We start from the raw sequence: 24,379 nt of genomic DNA, 5'->3' as shown, positions 1-24,379 counted from the left end.
TAGCAATGGTACGTCCTTGAGCCACAAGCCTTTAACAACAAAGGTGAGACAGGTCAGCCAAGGTTGGAAGTCAACAGAGAGCCCTTGCTCGATCCATTAACCCCTTCCTGGCACGCGGCTCCCAACAATTCTGTACAGTTGGGTGGGGGTACAAACGAAGTAGATTGGCCATAAGTTCCTAATCACTGGAATTGGAAGATGGGTGCCGAGGGCTCATGATCTATTCTATTTCTGTTTATATTTGGCAATTTCAATAATGAAAGAAGAGACTAGGCCCATCACCTCCCTTTCCTCAAGAGTCAGATTCCTCCTCTGGGCTTGTCAAGCCACCTAACATGTAAAGCTGCAGTCCATTGGTTTCCTTCTCCCTCTTGAAGGCAGGGGCTGCCATGGGTCCCCTCCATTTTCTGGGGATGTGGCTCCTGGCATAAATGTGTGACCTAGTCTTGGTTGGCATGTGGTAGTGCATCTGGAGCTCCAGCTAGCAGTAAGTTCCTTTGATGGCAAAGGCCAGAATCTCATCCAGGTCTGTTTGTTGGGCCGGGGTGGGGCAATGTAAAAGATTGGAAAGTAGATTATTTAAAAAAAAAAAAGAAAAGAAAAGAAAGTAGATTATTTTGCCGCTCAGTGATTGGGGCTGGGCCAGTTTCCGGGGGAATCTGGTTGCTGTCTGGACAGACATACTCTGAGGAACAGGCAGGACAAGTGCTGCTTTCTACCTCAGAGTTCAAAGGCCTGGCTGGTGCATCTTCTTGGGCAAGCCCAGCTCACACCCTGCCAGGCAAAGGAGGAAAAGCCAGAGGAAGCAGTGAGTCGGATGACTGGGCACACAGGGAAATAGGACGGAAACTTCTGCTTGGGCCCGTGGCCACAAGCACCCAGAGAGGAAACCTGTAGTGTCATCCACAGTTCCTGGAGAATCCAGGGGCTCCATTAGAAAGTGAGCCCCAAGGATGAGGCTGCTCAAGCTGCTAATTTTCCTGGCCCACTGGGGAGTTGCCAGAGCTGAACCAGGTAGGTGCTGCAAGTGCCTTCGTTTTGTACTATGAACTTGGGATCCGTGGCTCCTGGAAGCTGCCCAAAGAATGCTGCTTAAAAATAGCAAGGCAGAAAAAAAAAAAATAGCAAGGCAGGAAGCAGGGAGGTCAGGAAGAGAGTTAGTGAGTGGTGGGGGTGTTCTTTGAGCCTAAAGATTTTTTAAAATGTATTTATTCATGAAAGACAGAGAGAGAGAGAGAGAGAGAGAGAGGCAGAGACACAGGCAGAGGGAGAAGCAGGCTTCCTGCCAGGAGCCCGATGTGGGACTTGATCCCAGATCCCGGAATCATGCCCTGAGCCGAAGGCAGATACTCAACTGCTGAGCTACACAGGTGTCTCTAAATATTTTTTTTAACATTTTATTTATTTATTCATGAGAGACACACACAAAGAGGCAGAGACATAGGCAGAGGGAAAAGCAGGCTTCCCACAGGAAGCCTGATGCGGGACTCAATCCTGGGATCCCAGGATCACGACCTGAGCCAAAGACAGATGCTCAACCACTGAGCCACCCAGGTGTCTGGAGCCTGAAGATTTTAAGTGGAGGCCAGAACTGACCAGGCGAGGGATACTGACTTTGCTAAGAGTTCATGTGTAAGAGCCAGCCCTCTGGTAGAGGTAGTTGGTGGCAGGGAGGTTTGTGAAATCATTCAACAAACATTGGTTACAGGCCTTCTGAATATCACACAGCATTCTAGGAGCCAGAAATGCAGCAGGAAAGAAAAGAATCAAAGCCCCAGTCCTGTGAGGCATTCCTTCAACTAGGGAGAAACAGACCAAAAGACACATGAACAAGTAAATGGATGATATTCCAGGAGCAATAAGTGTTAGGGAGAATAATAAAGCAGAATAAAGGGGTGGGAGTGGGGCTGGGGGTACTTACGGTGTGGCCAGGGAGTACCATTTGAGTAGAGACCCGAGGCAGTGAGGGAGGGAGCTGTATGGACATCCAGGAGATCATTCCAGCAAGAGAGCATAGAAAGCACACAGGCCCTGCGTCTGACACTCTGGGGGTGCACGTGAGGATGAGCCCAGGGCCAGAGTGGCTGGAGCAGGGTAGGCAAGGTGGGTGGCAGAGATGAAGTCGGGGACCACGGGAGTGGGGCTCAGGGCTGGCACCAGCTCACATATAAACATGTAGATAGCGTGAGGACTCAGGGTGGGATGGGACATCATTGGAGGGTTTTAGGCAGAGCTATGGGGTGATCTGACTCCTGTAAGCTTAAAGGTGCCCGGGGCTTTGCATTGAGAAGAGACCATAGTGGGACAGAGGCAGGGTGACCAGGTTATCTCATTGTGCCTGAGATTTGCCTCCTTTTAGCACCTGAAGTTCAGTGACCTGGGCACTCCCTCAGCCCTGGGCGCACTGGGGAGGGTGGGGGGGTGGGGGTTGTTCACCTCAGGAAAGGAGAAACAGCCAGACTCACGGCTGTTGTCATCCTCCAGCAAGCCAGACCTCCCGGCTCTTGTCATCCTCCAGCAAGAGGAGATGGAGGCTCACCAGGACGGTAGGAGCAGCGCTGGCTGGAGACGGTCTGATTCTGGACAGGACTTGCTGGCAGATGGTGGGGGTGACAGGAGGACTCCAGGGTGAATCCAGGGTTCTGTCTCAGTAGCTGGGAGGACAGAACTGTCATTGGAGAGGCGCAGGAGGAGAGGATGGCGGTTTGATCAGAGATGTGTCCAGTTGGAGATGCCTGTTAGATTTCCCTGTGGTGGAAGACGTGTCAATGGGCAGGCTGGACCTGTGATTCTCCTTAGGATCCTAGGTTGTCCTTTCCTGGAGTTCTGGGATGGGACCTTACAGGTGACCCAACACCCTTTCTGTAGCGGCAGAAACAAGGATGAAAGAGGGAGGGAAAGGCTCAGGGCTCTGCTGGTTGCTTGTTCTGTGGGGCTCAGTTCTCTCAGGCTGGAGCCTGAAGGGCTGGTGGCCTCTAGGGGCTGCCTCGGTCAGTGCACACCCTTGAACACTGCCCAGGAGTAGCTGGGAGCCCTAGCCAAGTGCTCTGCATGCATGGCTGGGCATCTCAGAGGCCAGCGAGGTGGAGCGCCAGGGCCTGGGGCCAGGAGACCAGAGCAAATTGCCAGAGAGGGACTAGGCTCCAAATGCTGTGACCCAAATGCGGAAATATCATGGGGACAAGCCCTGCGATTGTGCCATTCCCTATGAGGGCAACTTGCCTGGGAGAAGGCTGAGTGGCAGTCCTCCTTCCATCCAGGAGGCAGACCCTAGCCACTCCCTGGGGACCTGGGGGCCCTGCCAGCCTGACTGGAGAACAGAAATGGTTGGAAGCATCTCCCGCTCTCTCCGTCCTTCACTTTCAATATGCTTGCTTGGAAATCCAAACACCAGTGGGCGGGCAGCCCCAGAGGCCACCCCAGAGTCCTAGTGGTTAGAAAGGATCCCCCTCCCCACAAATGCACTAAGACGTTCATTGTAGCGTTGTTTATGGTAGTGAAAAATCCTGACAGCAATAATGGAATAGCTGAATGGATTGTGGTAAAACCACCCGGTGGAAAAGTTTCAAGGTGATTCAGCAAAACCAAAAACAATAGTGACAATTATTAAGTACTTGTTTTGTGCCAGGCACTGCTGAAGTTTTCACATAATACCCTCTCGACAGCCTGTCAAGCAGGGATTATCGAAGTGGCTGAGAAATTAACTAACCACCCCAAGGTTACACATGTAGTGTCTGAGTCAGGACATGAGCCCAGGCTGTACAACCTCACCTTGTTTATAAAATGATGGATGTCAAAATAAACCAAGAAACACTGGAGGTCAGTGTGAAGAAGAGCTAACATTTTTTTTTTTTTTTTTTGAGATTTATGATGGCCCAGGCTGGTGCCAGTTGCTTGACATCTACTGTTCATTCAAAACCCACTTGAAAAATGAAAGAAGAAAAACCTCCTTTGGTTTTTATAGTCCCTATAAAGCAGGTATTATACTCATTATACCCATTTTGCAGATGAGGAAAATGAGAGTCAGAGGATGCACAACACTTGCCCAAGTCCCCAGAACCAGGAAGTGGCAGGACCAAGTCTGTTCTCAGCTGCCTTACACACTATGCCTCATGAAGGGTCCTCCTGGGATGGTGGGTTTTATAGGGACTATTTTTTCCTCTTTTCTCCAGACTTTCTGGAATGTATCTAACTATACTTTTAAGAACAAAATTACATTTTTAAGAAGATTTATTTATTTATCTATTTATTTATTTATGAGAGAGAGAGAGAGAGAGAGAGAGAGAGAGAGAGGCAGAGACACAGGAGGAGGGAGAAGCAGGCTCCATGCCGGTAGCCTGATGTGGGACTCCATCCCAGGACCCCAGGATCGCGCCCTGGGCCAAAGGCAGGTGCTAAACCGCTGAGCCACCCAGGGATCCCCAGAACAAAATTACATTTTAAAGGAATCCCACAGCACCTGTAAGTTTTTTTCCGAATCTGAGACTTTCCTCAAGTGCAGGAGAAGGTGGAGACACCCCGTCAGAGAGCAAGCATACCTGCTCTGCCTTGAACTATGGGGTTTCTACTTCCACCTTCCTTAGCCAAGAGCTTGGGTGGGGCACCAGCTTGCTGGCTCTGACTCCTCCCACGTATCCCGTTCGCAGCACTGTGTTTATCCTTCAGCTTCTAATTGCAGAGAAAGGGACAATCCCTTTCGGTGTGGGTCAGCATGGGAGGCAAACATTTCCCTCAAGAATAAAACCTATGGGGCTGTCATGTGAAGAGAGAGCAATATATGGACGAAACGCTAGGGGTCAGTCAATGTTGGATTTAAAAAGGGAAGCTTCTGTGTTTCAGAGGGCCTCAGTTTATAGGGGAGGAGGGTTATTGCCCAGGGTCAAAAGCAAAAGACTACAATAGAGACCAGGATTGCCTTGTGATGTGGCTTATACACGATAAGAGAGAAAAGTCATGGAATCACAGAGCATTAGAACCAGCAGGACCTTCAAATAACTGTGCAAGACTTTCATCCTACGCTCGAGGGAACAGAGGCTCCAGAAGAGAAGAAAAACTGAGGCCTGAGGGACAGAGTGGCCCAGAATATGCACCCACGCTGGCTCTGTCCACCACGTGGCCAGATCTCCATCTGAGATCACTCCTCTCATCCACGCCTTTATTACTGGCATCATTATGCCCATTTTACAGATGAGGAAACTGGGACTCAGCTGGGGAAATCTCTCATTCAAGTTGCCATTGCCAATGTGGAAGAGTCAAGGTTCAAAACCAGATTTCCCTTATTCCAAGTTCCACGCATGCCCTTTCCAAAACAACCTGCTGCCATAAGCCAGAAAACCTGGGTCCTACCTTTCAATACCTATGTGATCTTGAGCCTCTATGTCACTATCTGTAAAATAGGATAATGATAAAGTAGAGATTAAATATGATAGTTAAGTGAGATCATACACACATATTGTAATGTGCTGTGAAAGTTTAAGGGATCTTTTTTTTTTCTTAAATATCCAAGGTCACACTGCTTGCTAGCGACAGTAAAGTGCATTGTGATCATTTCTGCTCTGACACGATGCAAATCACAGGTCTGCCACTAGCTAGCTCACTTTCCTCATCTATAAAATGGTACAATAATAGAATATATTTCATAATTTTGTCATGAGTAGAGTGCATGGGTTGAGTGCTTGGCACAATATCTGGCATTCAGTTGGGCGTTAAATGAATGGCAGGTGTCCTTCTGCCTTCCTTTTCTTGTCTCCAACTATAGGTAGACTCATCTTTTGGCCAGTTTAAGACCTTCTTAGGCTCTAGGAATTATTTTTGCAAGTCTCCCTCCCCCTATCAGGCATCATAGTTAAAGAATCTCACATTATATGATTTTACTTTATTTTATATTTTAAAAGATTTTATTTATTCATGAGAGACACAGAGAGAAGCAGAGACACAGGCAGAGGGAGAAGCAGGCTCCCTGCAGGGAGCCTGATGCGGAACTCGATCCCAGGACCCCTGGGTCATGACCTGAGCCAAAGGCAGATGCTTAACCACTGAGCCGCTTAGGTGCTCTACATTATATAATTTTAATAAACTTTAAAATACATTATTGTTGGGGTTTTTAAAAAAGATTTTATTTATTCATTCATGAGTGAGAGACATACAGAGAGAGGCAGAGACACAGGAAGAGGGAGAAACAGGCTCCATGCAGGGAGCCCGACTCGGGACTCGATCCCAGGACCCCAGGATCACGCCCTGAGCCAAAGGCAGACACTCAGCCACTGAGCCACCCAGGTGTCCCTACATTACTGTTTTTAAGATGAATTATTGATTTTTGATGGTATTGTTTTTTTCCCTGAACTTGGGAGCCAATGCATTTTTTTTTTCAGCTCTCAAACATTCCCCTGTGCCTTACAAGGCTACAAGGCCCTAGCCCCTATATTTGTTGTCTCCTGTGGACAAGGAGGCCTGGTGACCCTTTGGTGATGGAGAAGGAAGACCAGGAGACTGTTTTGCCTGCCCAGGGATGGGAAGAACTGAGCTCTCAAAATTTATTTTATTAAAGATTTTGTTTATTTAGTTTAGGAGGAGGGAAAAAGTGAGCAGGGGGAGGAGCAGAGGGAGAGGGACAAGCAGATTCCACTCTGAGCGTGGAGCCCAACATGGGTTCGATCTCAGGTTCGAGCCTGAGATTATGACTTGAGCTGAAACCAAGAGCTGACTGAGCCACCCGGGTGCCTCCCTGAACTCTCAAATTTTAAACTAGAGGGAGGACTGTGGCCACCAGCCCTTTGCTCAAGGAGGGCCATCCAGGAGGAGACAGGATCTGTCTTCACATTGTTCTGCTTTAAATTCTGGCCCTGGATCTGCACTTTATCTGCAAAGGACAGTAGCTAAGGGGACTCTGGGGTGACAGGGGGAAGGTTGCAGCCACTCCCCCCTCATCCCATCTCCCTCCCAAGGTGAAAGGGGGACTTGCAGGACCCCCCCCCCCCCAATCAAATTCAGAGTACCTGCTGTTTCGCAGTGCTGAGTGCCTTGGCAGTATCTCCTCCTTGGCACTATCTCAATTAACCCTCACATGGATCCTGAGAGGTAGGAGGCGCTGTAGTCCCCCTTTTACAGATGAGGAAACTGAGGCACAGAACTGCTCATGCTCACACAGCTAGTGGGCAATGGAGCTGGAATTCCGTGCTCTCAACCACTCGCTGTAATTGGTACCAAATTTATTCATAAGTCTCCATGGTTAATGGACAATAATGACAGCTAAGACTGATACAGCTTTTCCTAAAACTGAAGGAACTCATGAATACTTTATTGTAAAAGATTCAGGCAGTATGGATATATAAAGACTCTTCATTTTAGTGGGACCCCCAGGTGAGGCAACTGCCCAGTGAAGTCTGAGGAACTCTGGTCTAAGAGTAAAGTGCTGAGGAGCCTGATTCCCCACACCTTCCCAGTCTCTCCTGGCCCCAGGGGTCGCTGCCAGGGACAGCAGGTGTACCCGGATTCTCCTCCACCAGCCCTTTCTCTTTATTATTTTATTTGCTGGTCGCAGACAAGCAGGCCAGATGTCAAGCACCTATAGGCTCAGCAAGGCTAACCAGCTTGTCAGAATCCTCAGCCCACACACCGAGGAGCCTGCATTGCAAACCAGATAACTCACCTCCCTTAGGGTCCTTCTATTCACCTCCTTCTCCGTGATGTTTTTGAGCTTAATTCCTCACAGTCTGTGACTAATTCCATAGAAGCCTGTGGCTCCCACTGTTTAATGGCAACATGTGTGTCTTATGAAAGCCATCTTCTGGAGGCTGAGTCAACATTGTGTCTCAGCTTTGGAGTCAGAGAGGGCTGGGCTTGAGCCTCAGTTTCCTCATCTGTGAAATGGGCATAAGAACCCTACCTCACAGAATGGCTGCGAGGATGAAATGAGATGAGCGTGTGAAGGGCACCCAGCTCACATTCTCTGAGTGTATTAGTCCCCTCATCCTCCCCACAGTCTTGCTCATTCATTGGATACATGTTTGGGCATCTTCCACACCCCAGGCACTGTTCTAGGTGCTGAGGACACAGATGCACAGACAGGATGCACACTCTCATGGCACTGACACTGTAGACAAGGAAGATGGATGATAAACAAGTCAGCGAGATAATTTCATTACGTGAGAGCGCTCTGGAGAAAATAAAAGCGAAGGAGGTGATAGCTAGTGACCAGATGGGTGGTGAGGGGTGGGACTGGAGAAGAAGTTGTCAAGGAAGGCTTCTCTGAGGTGGTGACCTTTGAGTTGAGGCCTGAATGAGGAGGAGAAAGCAGCCTTGGGATCACTGACCTGGGGAAGATTGGGTTAGGCAGCAGAGGAACCGGGCAAAAGGCTGTGCGAGGTGAATGAATGGGCTGAGTTGCTCCGTGTGAGGTCTGTGTGATCTACCTCCATAATGAAGCCACCAGAGAGCCCAAGGAGGTGGAGGCCTCTGCAATCCGTGCTATTCCTTCCACTATCGTAGCTTCTCCCGGAATCAGGCCTCTGGGGCACACGCAGATGGAGCACACACGTCACTCCTGGGGAGGCTGGAAGGAGTTTCAGTTCTGCGCTCCGACTAGACTGGAGCTTGTGGGAAGAGGGAACCTGCCAGCTGATGACGTGTGAGCCTGTCAGCAGACAAGGAGTTTCTGAAGTGAAGCAACATTCACTGAGTTTTTTGAGGGCTGACATCAAAGGGGCAGAACCGCTCACTGTTTACGATTAGTTGAGAAAAGAGTCTGCTTGAGGCCCGGGAATGAATGGTCTCTGCATGGCCTTGGGAGGAAGCCAGGGCACCACACTCCGGAGAGAAGGGCGAAGGGCCTCTTGCTGTATCTGACCTGGCCAGCGGGTCTCAGGCTTGGAAGCAGGTGCGCCCCCTTTCAGTTTCTGTGCAGGGGCTCAGGAAAACCCACCAACTCTGCCCATTTACTAGTTGAAACGGGGCAGTTAGTTTCTTTGGCTTGGGGTTTGTCTCCGTAGGAGTAATTTATCATATATTAATCACAATCTGTATGACAAATTTTCATTCCCCCAATTATAAACAAAGACTCTCAGTTTGGGTAAAAAATAAACAAGCAGGCATAGGCTGTCTACAAAGACACATCAAAAAAAAAAAAAATAAAGGCACCGGTTTGGGGCCTCTGGCTGGCTCAATTGGTAGACATCCAACTCTTGATCTCAGGGTCATGAGTTCAAGCCCCATATTGGGCAAAAATAATAATAATGACAAAAGAAAGACACTGGTTTTACCCCCTTAGCAATCACATCTTCCTGGGAGAACACTGAGAACCACACGCCGTCCACTGTCTACCGTGTGATCTCAGAAGGTTGACATCTTAGCCTTAGTTCCCTTATCTGCAAAATTGGGATAATGATCAATGTAGTTGACCCTTGAACGACACAACCTTGTACTGCATAGGTTCACTAATACACAGATTTTTTGATAAACCCAGTACTATAATATATTTTCTCTTAGGATTTTTCTTAGTAACATTTTTTCTCTAACTTACTTCATTGTACAAATACAGCATATAATATATATACAAAATATGTGTTAATCGGCTGTTTATGTTGTCGGTAAAGGCTTCTGGTCAACAGTAGGCTATTACTATTACATTTTGGGGAAGTCATAAGTTATGCACAGATTTTTGACTATGGAGGTTGGTGCCTCTAACCTGCATTGTCCCAGGGTCAACTGTACCTTCAGGGCTGTGGTGACTGTGTAATGAATGACCTTGGGAGGGATCATGATTGCGCCTTAATGTAAATAAGCTTCTGATCCTTTCCTGGGACCAAGTTTATTTATTTATTTTTTTTTTATTTATTTTTTAATTTATTTATGATAGTCAGAGAGAGAGAGAGGGTGCGAGGCAGAGACATAGGCAGAGGGAGAAGCAGGCTCCATGCACCGGGAGCCCGACGTGGGATTCGATCCCGGGTCTCCAGGATCGCGCCCTGGGCCAAAGGCAGGCGCCAAACCGCTGCGCCACCCAGGGATCCCGTGGGACCAGGTTTAGATAAGGAGAGGTGAGAAGTCTTGGAGAGAGGATCAGGGGCTGGACTTTGCCTTCACACTTCTCCTAGAGCCATGCTGAGTGTCCTGTGGCTTGGGTGGTGCCCAGGCTTTCCAACCTTGAAAGCAACCCTGGGAAGCTGGGACTCCCAGGCCCAGGCAGGGATTTGCTGGGCTGGGGGCAGGGCTGGGGGTATGACTGTCAACACTGAATGATACAGGAAATGGAGGAGGAAGTGACAGCAATGATGGACGGGGAGGAAGTCCCAGGCCTCACCCTTGTCTTAGCCAAAAACACAGGATTTAGGGCAGCGCCTAAACCTGTTCAATAAGCATTGTTGTAACTACTTATCTAAGGCCCTGTGTTGGGTTCAGATGACAAATCCACCCCATGGGAACTGTTTCTTTGTTTGGATTCCTTTCTCTCCATCACACCAAGAGATTTTTTTTTAAAGATTTTATTTATTTATTGATGAGAGACACAGAGAAAGAGGCAGAGACATAAGCAGAGGGAGAAGCAGGCTTCCTGAAGGGAGGGGAGCCCGATGCAAGACTTGATCCCAGGACCCCGGGATTATTACCTGAGCCGAAGGCAGACGCTCAACCACTGAATCACCCAGGAATCCCAGTTTTTTTGGTTTTGTTTTTGTTTTTTTAAGATTTTATTTTTAAGTAATGTCTATATCCAACATGGGGCTCGAACTTACAACCCTGAGATCAAGAGTTGCATGTTCCTCAGACTGAGCCAGGCAAGCACTCCTCACGCTGAAAGATTTTGGACATTTTAGCCACCCTCGGTTGGAAGCAAGGCCAGGTTTCAGTGGACCACTCCCGGCTGCACTCAGAATTGCTAGCCACTACACACCCAAGAAGTTCAGCCCAATCTGAAGTTGTGTTCCTGCTTTTCTTGTCCAGCACTCTTGAATTCCATCTCCACACACGTTCCCCAGGCCTTTGCTGGTATTAATTCACAAGACCTTGCGATGCAATTGGTGCTATAAACCTTCTCCCAGGTCAGATTTTTGTATGTATTTCCCTGTAGCCTGAGAAGATCTGGCTCCAGTTCTGGACTCAGAGAGGTGCAGCGAGTCACCCAAGGTCACACAGCTTGTAGGTGGCTCCAGAGCTTGAGTGCTTAACGGTGACACTCCTCAAACTTTGCTTTCAAATAAGCACTCTGCTTAGAAGCCCCAAAGGATTCTTTTGAGAGTCATGAATTCCAATTCCCTGTGCTGCTGGGTCCCCTGAGGTGGGGAAATGGAAAGGGTCAAAGGTCACAGGTCAGGAACAGAGCCAAGCTTTTTCTCTGCTCCTCTCAGTGCCTTCCCCGGCCAAGGTCAGACCTGTGGCTCTTTCTCTCTGAACCCTGGCTTCTGAGGAGACTTCCTTTCACATTTGCAGCTCTTCTCCCAGCCCAGGACCCCTCCTGGGCTTCCTCCCCTTCCAGACTCAGGTAGGTACCAGTATCCAAAAGGGTCTCCTTTCTCCTGCAGGGAAGTTCTGGCACATATCTGACCTGCACCTTGATCCTGACTACAAGGTATCCGAAGACCCCCTCCAGGTGTGCCCATCGGCTGGCTCGCAACCGGTGCCCAACGCAGGCCCCTGGGGTGACTACCTCTGTGACTCCCCCTGGATCCTCATCAACTCCTCCATCTATGCCATGAAAGAGATTGAGCCGGAGCCAGACTTCATCCTCTGGACTGGGTGAGAGCAGTCACAAGGGCTATAGTTCACCGGGCCACTGCTGTGTGCTACCTGCTGGCCTGGCACCCTCCCCACCCTGTCCCCCTTACTCCCGATTCAGAGAGGATGCACATGAGGCTCCAGGGGCACAACCTGCCCAAGGGACAGTGGACCTGGCTGGCCCCACAGCCTGTGCCCTTGACTCTGTGTCTTCTAGCCTTAGCAGAACGCACCTCTCTCTGAGGCTGGGGATGCAGTCATGGCGCATCTGGTATCTGGAGAGCTTCTGGCTTTTATTTTATTTTTTTAAAGATTTATTTATTTATTTGAGAGGGGGAGAGAGAGCGCAAGTAGGGGGAGGGGCAGAGGGAGAGGGAAAGAGAAAACCCCCAGCAGATTCCCAGCCGGGGTGGAGTCCCACACTGAGGCTTGATCCCCTGACACTAAGGTCATGACCTGAGCTGAAGTCAAGAATCAGAGGCTCGGGGATCTCTGGGTGGCTCAGCGGTTTAGCGCCTGCCATTGGCCCAGGGCGCGATCCTGGAGTCCCGGGATCGAGTCCCACATTGGGCTCCCGGCATGGAGCCTGCTTCTCCCTCTGCCTGTGTCTCTGCTTCTCTTTCTCTGTGTGTCTATCATGAATAAATAAATAAAATCTTAAAAAAAAAAAAAAAGAATCAGAGGCTTAACAGACTGTGCCACCCAGGTGCCCTGAGAACTCCTAGATTTTAAGTCAGGGGAATGAATACTGGGGTCATTCCCACCAGGGTTTAGGGACTCTAAGCCCTAGAGATCCACATGAAGGGAGGGAAGAAGGGAGGGGGGCTGAAAGTGGTCCTGGCTTTGCGACCAAGTGTTCTGGCTGCCCTGGCCCTGGGGGTTCTCACCAGTCAGAGGACTGCTCTGCTGAGGATAGCTTGTGGGGTGATTTCTACTCAGCCAGACTCCATTTCTGCTCCTCCTCCAAGGATGCTGCTGTGAGTCCTCCAGCTTCCCTCAGAACTGGCTGTCCTTGTCACTCATAGTCCTGGCTCCTTTCTCCCTCCCTTGGCAGGTGGCCTGTCTGGTGCTCAGCCCTGGGTAGACACTGGGGAGCTGAGATGAAAGAAACCTGGAGCTCCTGGTCTTGTGGGTGTAACAGACAAACGCATGGACCATCATATCCCTGCCAGGAAAGAGGGGGGCACTGGGGGTGTGGGAGCTTTTCCAGGGCACCTGACTCCATCTGGCCAGTTGGGGGAGGACTTCTCACAGGAAGTGGCAACCAGGGAGCTAGGGGGGAAGGTTGGCAGGCGCTCTGACTTCCTGCTCCCTCGTCCAGCCTCCATGGACACTTGCACAGGACAGGATCAAACCCATCCTGCCCCCAGCTGTCCGCCGGTGTGGTGTAGGAGTCACCGGGAATGACCCTCAGATGGACCCTGTGGTCAGCAGTGGGAGGCTGCAAGGCTGGACACTTCAGAAATGTGACAGTGTCTCAGGAGGGGCCTGGGCGGCTCAGGAACCAGCGTAAGAAGAGAGTGAGCTTTAGGCTGTGACTCTGAACTCTCCCTCCTAAAGGGATCTTGCTCCGGCAGCCTCTGGATTTTCCAAGGAGGGGCCCTGGGAGGAACACGTAACACTCTGAAAGTCATGATCCCTCTGGGAAAGGCGACTGCTTTGGGATATTCACATCCTTCCACAGAAACATCATGTTTCCTAGAAACCTCTGACATGTAGAGGAGGTGTATCATGTTGAATGAGATGACCTTTGGGACCTTTTATAATTCAATTTCTAAAAAGTTTTTTTTTAATTTTTATTTATTTATGATAGTCAGAGAGGGAGGCAGAGACACAGGCAGAGGGAGAAGCAGGCTCCATGCACCGAGAGCCTGACGTGGGACTCGATCCCGGGTCTCCAGGATCGCGCCCTGGGCCAAAGGCAGGCGCCAAACCACTGCACCACCCAGGGATCCCCAATTCCTAAAAATTTAACTTCTCTGGATGAGTTGCAATCCCTTAGGGGTAGGCTGTAGAAACTGGAAGTGTTCTCTAAAAGAAAGAATTAGATCCTCCAAACTAGAAAACAAAGGGGAGGAGGTGGTGAATTTTGTTGTCTTTGGACCTGCTGGCCTGTCCCTAGGGAGGCCAAAGTGAATAGGTGCCTCTTGCGGCCCTAGGGAGGGTGTCAGAGACAGAGCAGTGTGTAATGAGGGTAAGCACAGACTCGAGCCAGCCTCCACCACTTTCTAGTTCCACAACTTACCCAGAATTCTCCATCTCTCTGTGCCTTGTTTCTTCATCTGTCAAATAAGACTAACAATAGAACCCACGCTGGGGGGCTATCATGGATAACTAATTAGGAGATGTAGGTACAACACATCCCTGCACAAAGCAAGCCAGGGTGAGCTGCTAGTAACAGTATTAGTACTACTATGCTAATTAACTTCTGTGGGGGCTATCGAGGCAGCAGCTGCTTCACCCCATTGGATCCTCAGACTTTAGGTTGTTGGGGCTCCTACCCATCCCACACTTCACCTTTCCCCTTACTCCTCCCCTGCTCCCTGCCCTTGCTGTGCAATTTTTTAAAGCCCAATGTGGGACTTGAACTCATGACCCTAAGATCAAGACCTGAGCTGAGATCAAGAGTCAGATGCTTAAGTGACTGAGCAATCCATGTGCCCGTTGTTGTGCATTTCTGAGTTGGAGGCAGGAATTTAGGGCCAAACAGGGGATTAAATGGTCCTGGGGCAGGTCCTGGATCTGTCCATAGAGTAGGATGAACTCTAAGCTCTGAAGCCAGTTCCAAACTCCTTAGGACCCTTGGGGTACAGAGCAGGACTCAGAGATGGCTCTTCCACCCCAAGGTCCCTGGGGGTTTGCCAATGGGACTGGAACCCCCAAGCTTCCCTCTTTACATAATAATATTAATTGCAACCTAGCAGCATTCTTTTATTTTACTTTATTTTTATTTATTTTTTAAAGAGAAAGGAGAAGAGTTTTATTTGAGCCCAAGATAGGATAGCTGCCTGGGAATTATGCTCTTTGCAAGGAAGAAAGTGGTTCCACGAGTCTACATTTTATATGTATAATATCCTCCCCTTGCCCTTTTTAAAAATCTCACAAATACTCTAGGAGTAGGTACCATTATCTATTTTGCAGATCTACTATTTTGCAGATCACGAGGCTCAGAGAGATTAAGTAGCCAGCCCAGGGACCCACAGCAGGTCAACGGCAGAGCCCAGGTTTGAACTCTGTCCTGCGTGACCCCTGCCTCCAGGCCAGCCCTTGCCTGACAGGGGGTGTCTGAGGGGCAGTTCCACGGCCCATTTCTCATGGCTGAGCTGCCCCTTTCCTGTCTTGTGCCCCTTCCTGAGCTGCCCACACCAAATTGGCTCGGTGGTGTTTTGCAGTGATAACACCCCTCATGTGGCCAACGAGAGGCTGGGAGAAGCAGCCGTGCTGAGAATTGTGGGGCGCCTGACCAGGCTCATCAGAGAGGTCTTTCCAGGTAAGACCCTGCCCTCATGCTCCCCCTTCACCCTCCCCCCCAACCCCAGCCTTTCCAGAAGGTGGAGCAGCAACAGCGGTAAGATGTGGGGAAAGAACCTTCAACCACTGACCATGCTGGCTGCTGGCCAGGCCCCGGGCCAGGCTCCTCACAGCGATCGATGGTTCCTCCGCTTTGGACAACCCTGCGAGGAACACGAGCCATCCCCGGCCTGTGTTTACACGCAGATTCCTACTAAGGGGAGCGCCTGACCTTCACTGCCCTCTGCCCCAGCCTGTTTTACACGGGCTCACAGCCCTTCCCAGAGCACCTGCAGCTGCCTGGAGGCGCGGTGGCCTGCTGGGTCTCACAGGGACTCACGCACATAGCCCTGTGTCCTGCTCTGCTCCCGGAGCTCCCACTCACCGCCCTCAAACCACCTCGGCTCCTGGGGCCTCTGGGAGATGCTCCTTTCCAGCCAAGGTGCTGTTCTTGGCACTCCCAAGGTCTCCAGGGCCCAGGAAAGCAGGCAAAGCCTGTGGGTGATGAGGGAGGCAGTCCCATGGGACCTGACAAGGAGAGCGGGATCTGCATGCCCCATCAAAAGGCCCCCCAAAATGTTTTTTTTTTTAATTTATTTTTTATTTTTTATTTTTTCATGATAGTCACACAGAGAGAGAGAGAGAGGCAGAGACACAGGCAGAGGGAGAAGCAGGCTCCATATAGGGAGCCTGATGTGGGATTCGATCCCGGGTCTCCAGGATCGCGCCCTGGGCCAAAGGCAGGCGCCAAACCGCTGCGCCACCCAGGGATCCCCCCAAAATGTTTTTAAGCAGACTGGGCCAAACACAGGGTGCTGGGGACTGACTCAGGCTCTTAGGCTGCCAGTTGGGGGCCGGTCAGAGCAGCCCGCTAGCCCCCAGCCCTACCTCCTCCGAGTTGGGGCACCACTGCATCCTCTAAAGGTCTTACTCCCGGATTCCCAGGACCCAGATATAGATTAATGATAATAAGTCATCACTGCAGCAGTAACTACATGTGTGTATGTACTGAGTGCTAAGTGGCAGGCACTGTTCTCAAAATATTATATGCTGTGGCTCCTTCATTGTCGTGATGCTCCTGGAGAGAAGTGCTATTAGGATTTCAATTTTACTGGTGAGAAATGTGAGCCCTGGGAGTCCAGTAAACTGGTCAAAGTCACGTGCCAAGGGCAGCGACACAAATCCTGGTTTGAGCACCACTCATATCCATCAATCCCGCTGCCGCTGTAAGAGGGGCCCTGCTCTGCTGTCACCATCCCACATCTGTCCTTGAGGCAACCTTCTCTCTGCCACCTCCTTCCCTGGACGTGAATCATTTCATGCAGAATTGTCTGGATGTGTAGCTAAGGCACCTGGGACTCAAATCTAGTCAGTTTCTAGGGAGGGATTCAAACTCAGATCCAACTCTGAGCACTCCTTCCTCTGCTCCACATGAGCTTCCGGAATAGAAGGGAAATAGTGGACAAGAAAATGCTTTACATGCTCATTACTATGAGTTCACACGCAGATGTCAATTAGAAGATCCTCTAGTTTATTACACATGTGCACATTTTTACTGAATTTCCTAATATCCAACATGCCATCAACCACAACACGCATCATAATTTTAGGTATTGCTCAGAAAAACATGCTTGTTAAGATATGACGGCGCTCTCTCCTGGCCTCAGGGGTAAGTCACAGCCCACCTGCAGGGACGTTAAAATAAGAACATATTATCTTATTTGAGAGTTATAGCAACACAGGCCATGCAGAACACTCTCCATTTTATAAATAAGCCGAATCACAGAGAAGTCAAAGCAAATTGTTAGAGAGGAGAAAGGGACTGGAAGTTGATATCTAGGGTCCACGTCATGTGTCATGTGATCTTCCTGCCGTGTGCCTACTACCTGCATTTCCCATCAGTCACCGTGAGCGCTGGCCCATCTGCTCCAGCACGGCTGAGTGGTGTGCACAGGTGCACTAGGCAAACCGAGCCTGCTCCCGACTCAGGCTTGTCAGTTCCAGGGGGGCCATGCCCCAGAGATTCCATTTTCTGTCTGCGCAGAAGGAGGAAAATAATGGTACCCATCCCGAACGTTGTTGTTAGGATTCAGTAAAGCAATCCACTCACTCATTTAGCCAACAAGTATTTACTGAGGGTCTACTGTGAGGGAGCTATCAAAGGAACTTGGCTGTGAGCTAGATGCCAGGTTGTGCTTCTGCGTGTACGGTGGCTTCTCACCATGCCCAGCACAAAGCAGCAGCAATAAAAGGGGAGAGCTTCTTTCTCTTCTCATCTGTCCTTGGAATTCCAGGGGTTTGTGTTTTTTCTAAATGGATTCTTTTTTTTTTTTTCAAGATTTATTTATATTTTAGCATGGGGGGAGAGAAAGAGAATCTCAAGCAGACTCCTTGCTGAGCATGACCCCAAGATCATGACCTGAACTGAATCCAGTCTGAATCTTAACTGACTGAGCAGCCCAGGTGTCCCTCTAAATGAATTCTTTTTTAAAAAAATTTATTTATTTATTCATGAGAGACATACAGAGAGAGAGAGGCAGAGACACAGGCAGAGGGAGAAGCAGGCTCCATTGCAGGGAGCCTGACGTGGGACTCGATCCTGGGTCTCCAGGATCAGGCCCTGGGCTGAAGGTGGCGCTAAACCGCTGAGCCACCCGGGCTGCTCTAAATGGATTCTTAAGGGCTACCGGCTAGTGGCATGTATGTAAAAGGGGTGAGGTTTTTCCGGGCCGTTATGGAGATGGCTTCTGGGTTTGCAACGATTCCTGATGGGAATGTTACAACCTCCTCCTTCTGCAGAGCTTTCAGCACTCCCAGATCTTGTAGGCTCCGCGGGGCAAAAAGTTTGTGAAAACTTCTCAAGTGGGAATTAGAGGCTCCAGCCTCCCTCATTGGTTCAAGGTCACTCCCTGGGGAATGCCAAGCTCATGAAAGGGCACAACCCTGCCCTGAGCTCAGAGGACTTTTTGGTTAATTGTCCAATATTTATTGAGCAACTACTACTTGCCAGACATAGACGTAAAATAAAAGCAGGAATGAGGTCCCTGGCAAGGAGGAAGTGACTCTGATGGGTTCCCCTCCCTGAGGGGTCATCCACAAGCCACTTCCTACTCTGACCCCTGCCCCCCCCATCTCCATTGCACACTTCCACAGCAAGTGGCTCTTCCCTTTTTGTGACAGCTTTTGTGACAGCCCTCACACCTCTATTAACTCAATACCTGTCAACCCTATAGCCCAGCAAGGTCCCTGGGACTAGGACTGGGTGCCTGGTTCCCGGGGCTACGCATTGGTACCCACGAGGTGTTCAATAAACACCTGTTGAATCACGAATGTGTGAAACTCCTAGGGCTCCCAGAGTGAACCAGACCCCTTCCTTAACAGGAAATGGACCTGGAATTGATAAGAACAAGCAGCTCACATTACCCAGGGGCTCACAAGGGATATGACGATCATTTAGGTCTTCTAGCTTTCTTCTCATCCTCTGATGTTTCCTTCCAAGTGGGAAACTTTCCTCTGGGAATGGGGTTAGGAGCTGGAATCAGAGAACTCACTGTTCTTCCTACCCAGATCTGAGCAATGTTGAGCCAGATTGTACTGAATGTTGTTCTCTGCCTGTCTCTGTATTTGTCCTATGGCCCTTGGTTCTTGATGGCCAGTGGCAGACCAAAAAGTACTAATTCCCCCCAAGCGCTTTCACATAAATATATTTATATGTCTCTTTTTCCTCCCAGATACCAAAGTCTACGCTGCTTTGGGAAATCATGACTTTCACCCTAAAAATCAGTTACCATCAGGAAACAACAACATCTACAATCAGGTAGCAGAACTGTGGACACCCTGGCTCAGTAAGGAATCCATCGCTCTCTTCAAACAAGGTACTAGTACCATTTGCAACTAGAAGCACCTACTTGTCTGCCAGGGTCTGGTCGAATTGTCTTCACAACGACCCCAGGAAGTAGGTACTGATTTTATCCCCAGTTTACAGAAAAGGAGACAGAGGCTCGAAGATGTTGAGTCCCTTGGCCAAGGTCAGCCAGCTTAGAGGTGGCCTACTTGAGAGCAGAATCCAGGGCTGACTCTACTGCCCATGCTCTCCACGGCACTGGGGATCATAAGTGAATGTTTATTGAGCATTTGCTGGTGCCAGGCACTACTCTCAACATATTCCAAAACTCCTCACGGAAACAAGAAAGGGGCAGCAGTCACCTCCAGTTCAGCCAGGGTTTCCCACCCTTGGCCTGAGGGACATGTTGGGCCAGATAATTCATTGTGGGGGCCATCCTATGCATTGTAGGATGCTTAGGGGATTCATGGATGCTAGATATGAGTAACCACTGGATATGAGTAACACCTTCCATTGCCAATACAAAGATGTCTCCAGACACTGCCGAATATTCCTTGGGGGACAAAATCAGTGGCTGAGAACCACTGATCCAGAGACACAACCAGCCCAAGGTGACCCTGGCCTACTCTCTTCCCTGTCCTCAGTCCCCACTGGTCAAACCCGCCCAGAGGCCTGCTGATTTAGTCCACAGAGAGTTGAGTGAACAGGGTTGATGGTGGATCTGCAGGGGCAAATGCATCTTATTGTCATGTACATTATAGAAAGGAAGAAACCAAAGCCCAGAGAGATGAAGTAAAGATTTTCTCAAGCTGCACAGCTAATAAGTGCTAGAGTCAGGACTTGAGCCTAGGCAGCGGGCCTCCAGAGCCCCTGGTCTTGCTCACATGCCCCTCCCATGGGGACGATGGGAAGGGGGGATGCAAGGTCGGGAGGAGGTGGGAGTGACGGGGAGGGACACAGAAGCGTGTCTCATCAGAGGCAGGGGGCTGGCCCTTCAGATGCTCTCTGGCTGTGACACCTTAGGAGCCTTCTATTCCGAGAAGTTGCCAGGACTGAGTGGCGCTGGGCGAGTCGTGGTCCTCAACACCAATCTGTACTACAGCAACAACGAGCAGACAGCTGGCATGGTGGACCCCGGCCAGCAGTTCCGGTGGCTGGATGAGGTGCTGACCAACGCATCCCGAGCTAAGGAGATGGTAAGGCTCCTGCCTCCACCTGCTACCTCTCTGGGGTGGACTCTGAACACGTCTCCCACCCCTGTTAGACCTCAGCCTCTCGCACGAGGTGCCTAGCTCACGGAGGGTCCTTCATCAGCCTGGCCCCGGGAGGGGGCTTCTTCTGTCCTTGCCACAGCCTGTGAAAAAGAGCAGGATACCCCAGGTGGCAGGCTCAGCACGGGCAAAAGTACAGAGGTGGGAACCACATGGGGGAAAGCCATGGCTGGGTACTCAGTGCTGGAATCTGCCCCGGGAGTGGGCTGGGGGTAGCTTTGAGCATCCCTAAGCCCCCCCGGGCCACCCTGTCCTTGCAGGTGTACATTGTCGGCCACGTGCCCCCAGGATTCTTTGAGAAGAAGCGGAACAAAGCGTGGTTCTGGAAGAGCTTCAATGAGGAATACCTGAAGGTGGTCGGGAAGCACCATCGAGTCATCGCAGGGCAGTTCTTTGGGCACCAGCACACCGATAGCTTCCGGATGTTCTATGATGATGCAGGTACTAGATGAGGAGGACAGCTGCCAGCCCACCCCCTCCCACTCTTGCCAGGCTCTCAGACCTGCTATCTCTCTCCTGAAAGGTGCCCCCATCAGTGTCATGTTCCTTACACCTGGAGTCACCCCCTGGAAAACCACCTTACCTGGCGTGGTCAACGGGGCCAACAATCCAAGCATTCGGGTATTTGAATACGACCGAGCCACACTGAGCCTGCAGGTGAGGGGCCCTGGGTCTGCTGGGGCCAGAGCGGGAGGATGGGGAGGAACCAAATGTATTACTGTCTTGCCTAACTCCTTCCAGCTGATCCATTTCCTCTAGAATTCGGGTTTAGAACCCTTGAGCCACTCCAAATTCTGCAACCAAGTCAGGTCAATTCTTGGTCCCCAGATCTCCCTTCACCCCAGATCACAGCCTCTTACGTGGCCTTCCCTACCTCTAGCCCTGCCCTGTCATAGCTCATCTACTCCATACTGCAGAAGGCACTAATCTTTTTAAAGCACTTGTCTCTCTCCTGCTCAAAAACTTTCAGTGGCTCCACAGTGCCCACAGATAAGCTGGATCTCTTTGGCCTGGTATTCAAGATCTCCCACAGTATGACCTCATGCCTGCACCGACTAGGCCTCAGCCAAAGCAGGCTCCTAACTCATCAAGCAATCCCTCATCTCCTGGGAACGGCTTGTGATTGTTGAAATGGCAAAGAAATAGCATTCTGTAACTTTTTCAACAAAATGTGCTATAAGCATCTACCATGAGTTAGGTTGGGCTCAGGAGATAGATAAGTGAACAGCTTTCCCACAGCTGACATTCTTACGGGAGGCACACAATAAATAATAAAGGAAAGTAAAGCATGGCATGGAAAGAAGCACTAAGGACAAAGCAGAGTGAGGAGGCAAGCCGGCTTGTTGTCGGGTGTGTGGCACATGCACGTGCATGCTGTGAGGTCAGTGGGACTGGAGTGCCACCAATCGGGTGACATTTGAATTCTGAGTAAATTGAGGGTGGGAACCAGGTGAGGATCTGGGGAAGGCGGAGGAAAGAGCAAGTCAGAGGCCCTGGGTGGGAACATGCGTGGTGTGTCAGGGAAGAGCAAGGTCTGTGGCTGCAGAGGAAGGCCCCAAAGGGAGAGTGGAGGGACGAGATCCTGTCAGTCATGATTAGGACTCTGGATCTGGAGGGTTTGGGGCAAATATTCTGGCTTAGAATTTTACAAAATCACCCTGTCTGCTATGCAGAGAACAGGCTGTAGGGGGCAAAGGCAGAAACGGGGGTGATGATGAGTTAGGGGGTGACCCCACAATAACCACTGAGAGGAGATGGTGGTGTGGGCCAGGGTGTGGCAGTGGGGCAATGAGATGCCTCAGATTCTGCATGTAGGCTGAAGGCCGTGAAGACAGGATTTGCTGGTGGCTGGATGAGGGTGTGAGAGAAAGAGAGGAGTCAAGGCTTTGGCCTCGGTGCCTGGACGGGTGAAGCCACCCTTTACTGAAATGGGATCACTGTGGGGGGAGCAGGTTTCAGAAGGAAGATCAGAAGTCTGGTTTGGGACCTGTTTACTTTGGAAGGTCTAAATGGTGTCTTAGTGAAAATGTCTGAGCTGAGGAGGCAGCTGGGTATTCCAGCTGGATGCCCAGGAAGAGGTGGGTGTAGAGGTTTAATCCGGTTGTTGAGGGAGGACATTTAAAACTAGGGACTGGGGCAGCCCCAGTGGCTCAGCGGTTTGGCGCCGCCTTCAGCCCAGGGTATGGTCCTGGAGACCTGGGATCGAGTCCCACACGGGGCTCCCTACAGCAGGAGCCTGCTTCTCCCTCTGCCTGTGTCTCTGCCTCTCTGTGTGTGTCTGTCTTATTTATTTAATACATAAATAAAATCTTTAAAATAATAAATAAATAAAACTAGGGACTGGATGAGGTAAGCCAGGTCAGGTCCTTGATTCTAGAGTCAGTGTGCATGGAGAGGTCTGATGTCTTTCAAGAGTGTGGCCTGTTGTCCACATGGGCACTCAGAGGGCCTCAGCAGACGAATCACAGGCTGGCTTGCCACGCCCCCGACCCCCAACATGCCCTACATCCTTCTCAGGGAGGGAGTCAGAGGGTTTGAATCCTGGCTCCACCACTCATGACATTTTTGACCTCTTCCCGCCTCCACTCATCTGTAAAACGGGAGTAACAGTACCTCACAGGGTTTGGAGAGGACCCACTAAAATAATGTAACGTGCCTACGGGGAAGCTGCCATCCATACATGGCAGCTCTTCCTACCCCACTTCTAGTGACCTGAGGCGGGTCCACAAAGGTTAAGTGGAAAGCAGGGAACAGATCAACCTTTCCAGATTCTAGTTCTGAAGATACATGCGATCCCAAACCCTCCTCAACCACAATTCCACAACCTCTTTCAGCCGGGCACCCCATCCCGCTTCTTCAAGTGGCTTTTTATCCATTACTTCTGTAAATATTTACTGAGCTTCTCTGGGTACCTGGGACAGAACATGCGGAGGCCGCCGCGGGGTTAGCAACCTGGATTCCAGACCCCGCCCCTGCCACTAAACACCTGTAGGGCCCTGGACAAATGAATTAACCACTTAGGCCTCAGTTTGCCCATCTGTGAAATGGGGGTCATAAGGGCAGTTACCAAATCGGCATAGCGGGCCTGCCCGGTAAGTAGGAAATGCTAACCGAAGGCCGGCATTGTGGGAGCTGTAAAGAATCTGGGGGCAAATGCGAGGTGCGGGATTGTGGGGGTGAAAGCTGCCAGCTGCTCACGGCCTGCCTTCCCCCGCGCCCTCCCTCCAGGACATGGTGACCTACTTTGTGAACCTGAGCCAGGCGAACGCGCAGGGGACCCCGCTCTGGGAGCTCGAGTACCGGCTGACCCAGGCCTACGGAGTGCCCGACGCAGGCGCCCGCTCCATGCACACGGCGCTGGGCCGCATCGCCAGTGACCCCCGCGTGCTGCAGCGCTACTACGTCTACAACTCGGTCAGCTACGAACCCTCGGCCTGCGAGCAGGCCTGCCGCACCGACCACGTGTGCGCGCTGCGCGAGGTGGCCTTCGACGCGTACGCCGCCTGCCTGCGCGCCTCCGGCGCCGCGCCCGCGCCCCAGCTCGCGCTCCTGCTCGCGGCGCCGCTGGGCCTGCGCGCGCTGCTCCCGCGGTGACCCGGGCCGGCCCGGAGCAGCCGCCGCTCAGGGACCAGGCCCGGGATCCCCCCCTTCCCCTCCTCGGCACGGGGTTTAAAAGTTTCATTGGAAAAACAATGCTCATCGAGCATCTTATGCTGTGCGTCATGTGTGTGTTTTTTTTAAGATTTTATTTATTTATTCATGAGACACACACAGAGATAGAGAGAGAGAGGGAGGGAGAGAGGCAGAGACACAGGCAGAGGGAGAAGCAGGCTCCGTGCAGGGAGCCCGAGGCGGGACTCGATCCCCCGTCTCCAGGATCAGGCCCTGGGCCGAAGCGGCGCTACAGCGCTGCGCCACCGCCACCGGGGGATCCCTATGGATAATGCTGAATGCAACTCCCCTGCGCAGTTTCTGAACGGGTCTTGCAGGTCCCCCCACCCTGGCCTCCCCGCGTGTGGATGGTCCGAGTACCGTGGGCCTCCAGGGA

General features: G+C 50.9%; 1 protein-coding gene across 1 annotated transcript; it reads left to right on the top strand.

Annotated features, from left to right (window-relative positions):
• The first annotated feature begins 672 nt into the window (after nucleotides 1-672).
• Nucleotides 673-24,042, top strand: SMPDL3B (sphingomyelin phosphodiesterase acid like 3B). Its single transcript, XM_026014393.2, has 8 exons — nucleotides 673-1,014; nucleotides 11,514-11,727; nucleotides 15,099-15,196; nucleotides 18,948-19,091; nucleotides 20,084-20,256; nucleotides 20,592-20,772; nucleotides 20,855-20,988; nucleotides 23,560-24,042. Exons 1-8 carry the CDS (start codon nucleotides 954-956, stop codon nucleotides 23,923-23,925), a joined length of 1,371 nt encoding a protein of 456 aa, XP_025870178.2. The 5' UTR covers nucleotides 673-953; the 3' UTR covers nucleotides 23,926-24,042.
• The last annotated feature ends 337 nt before the right edge of the window (nucleotides 24,043-24,379 follow it).

This window comes from Vulpes vulpes, chromosome 2, assembly GCF_048418805.1.
Source record: "Vulpes vulpes isolate BD-2025 chromosome 2, VulVul3, whole genome shotgun sequence".
In the NCBI taxonomy this organism is placed as follows: Eukaryota; Metazoa; Chordata; class Mammalia; order Carnivora; family Canidae; genus Vulpes; species Vulpes vulpes.
The sequence above is the reverse complement of the archived record's forward strand: the minus strand, read 5'-3'. Positions and strand labels throughout refer to the sequence as shown.

Bases quoted from the DNA above. Each gene is read 5' to 3' on its own strand.
- SMPDL3B (XM_026014393.2), top strand. From the start codon at position 954: ATGAGGCTGCTCAAGCTGCTAATTTTCCTGGCCCACTGGGGAGTTGCC. The intron at 19,092-20,083 runs GTACTAGTACCA...GTGACACCTTAG, and splicing joins CATCGCTCTCTTCAAACAAG to GAGCCTTCTATTCCGAGAAG. The intron at 20,989-23,559 runs GTGAGGGGCCCT...CCCTCCCTCCAG, and splicing joins GAGCCACACTGAGCCTGCAG to GACATGGTGACCTACTTTGT.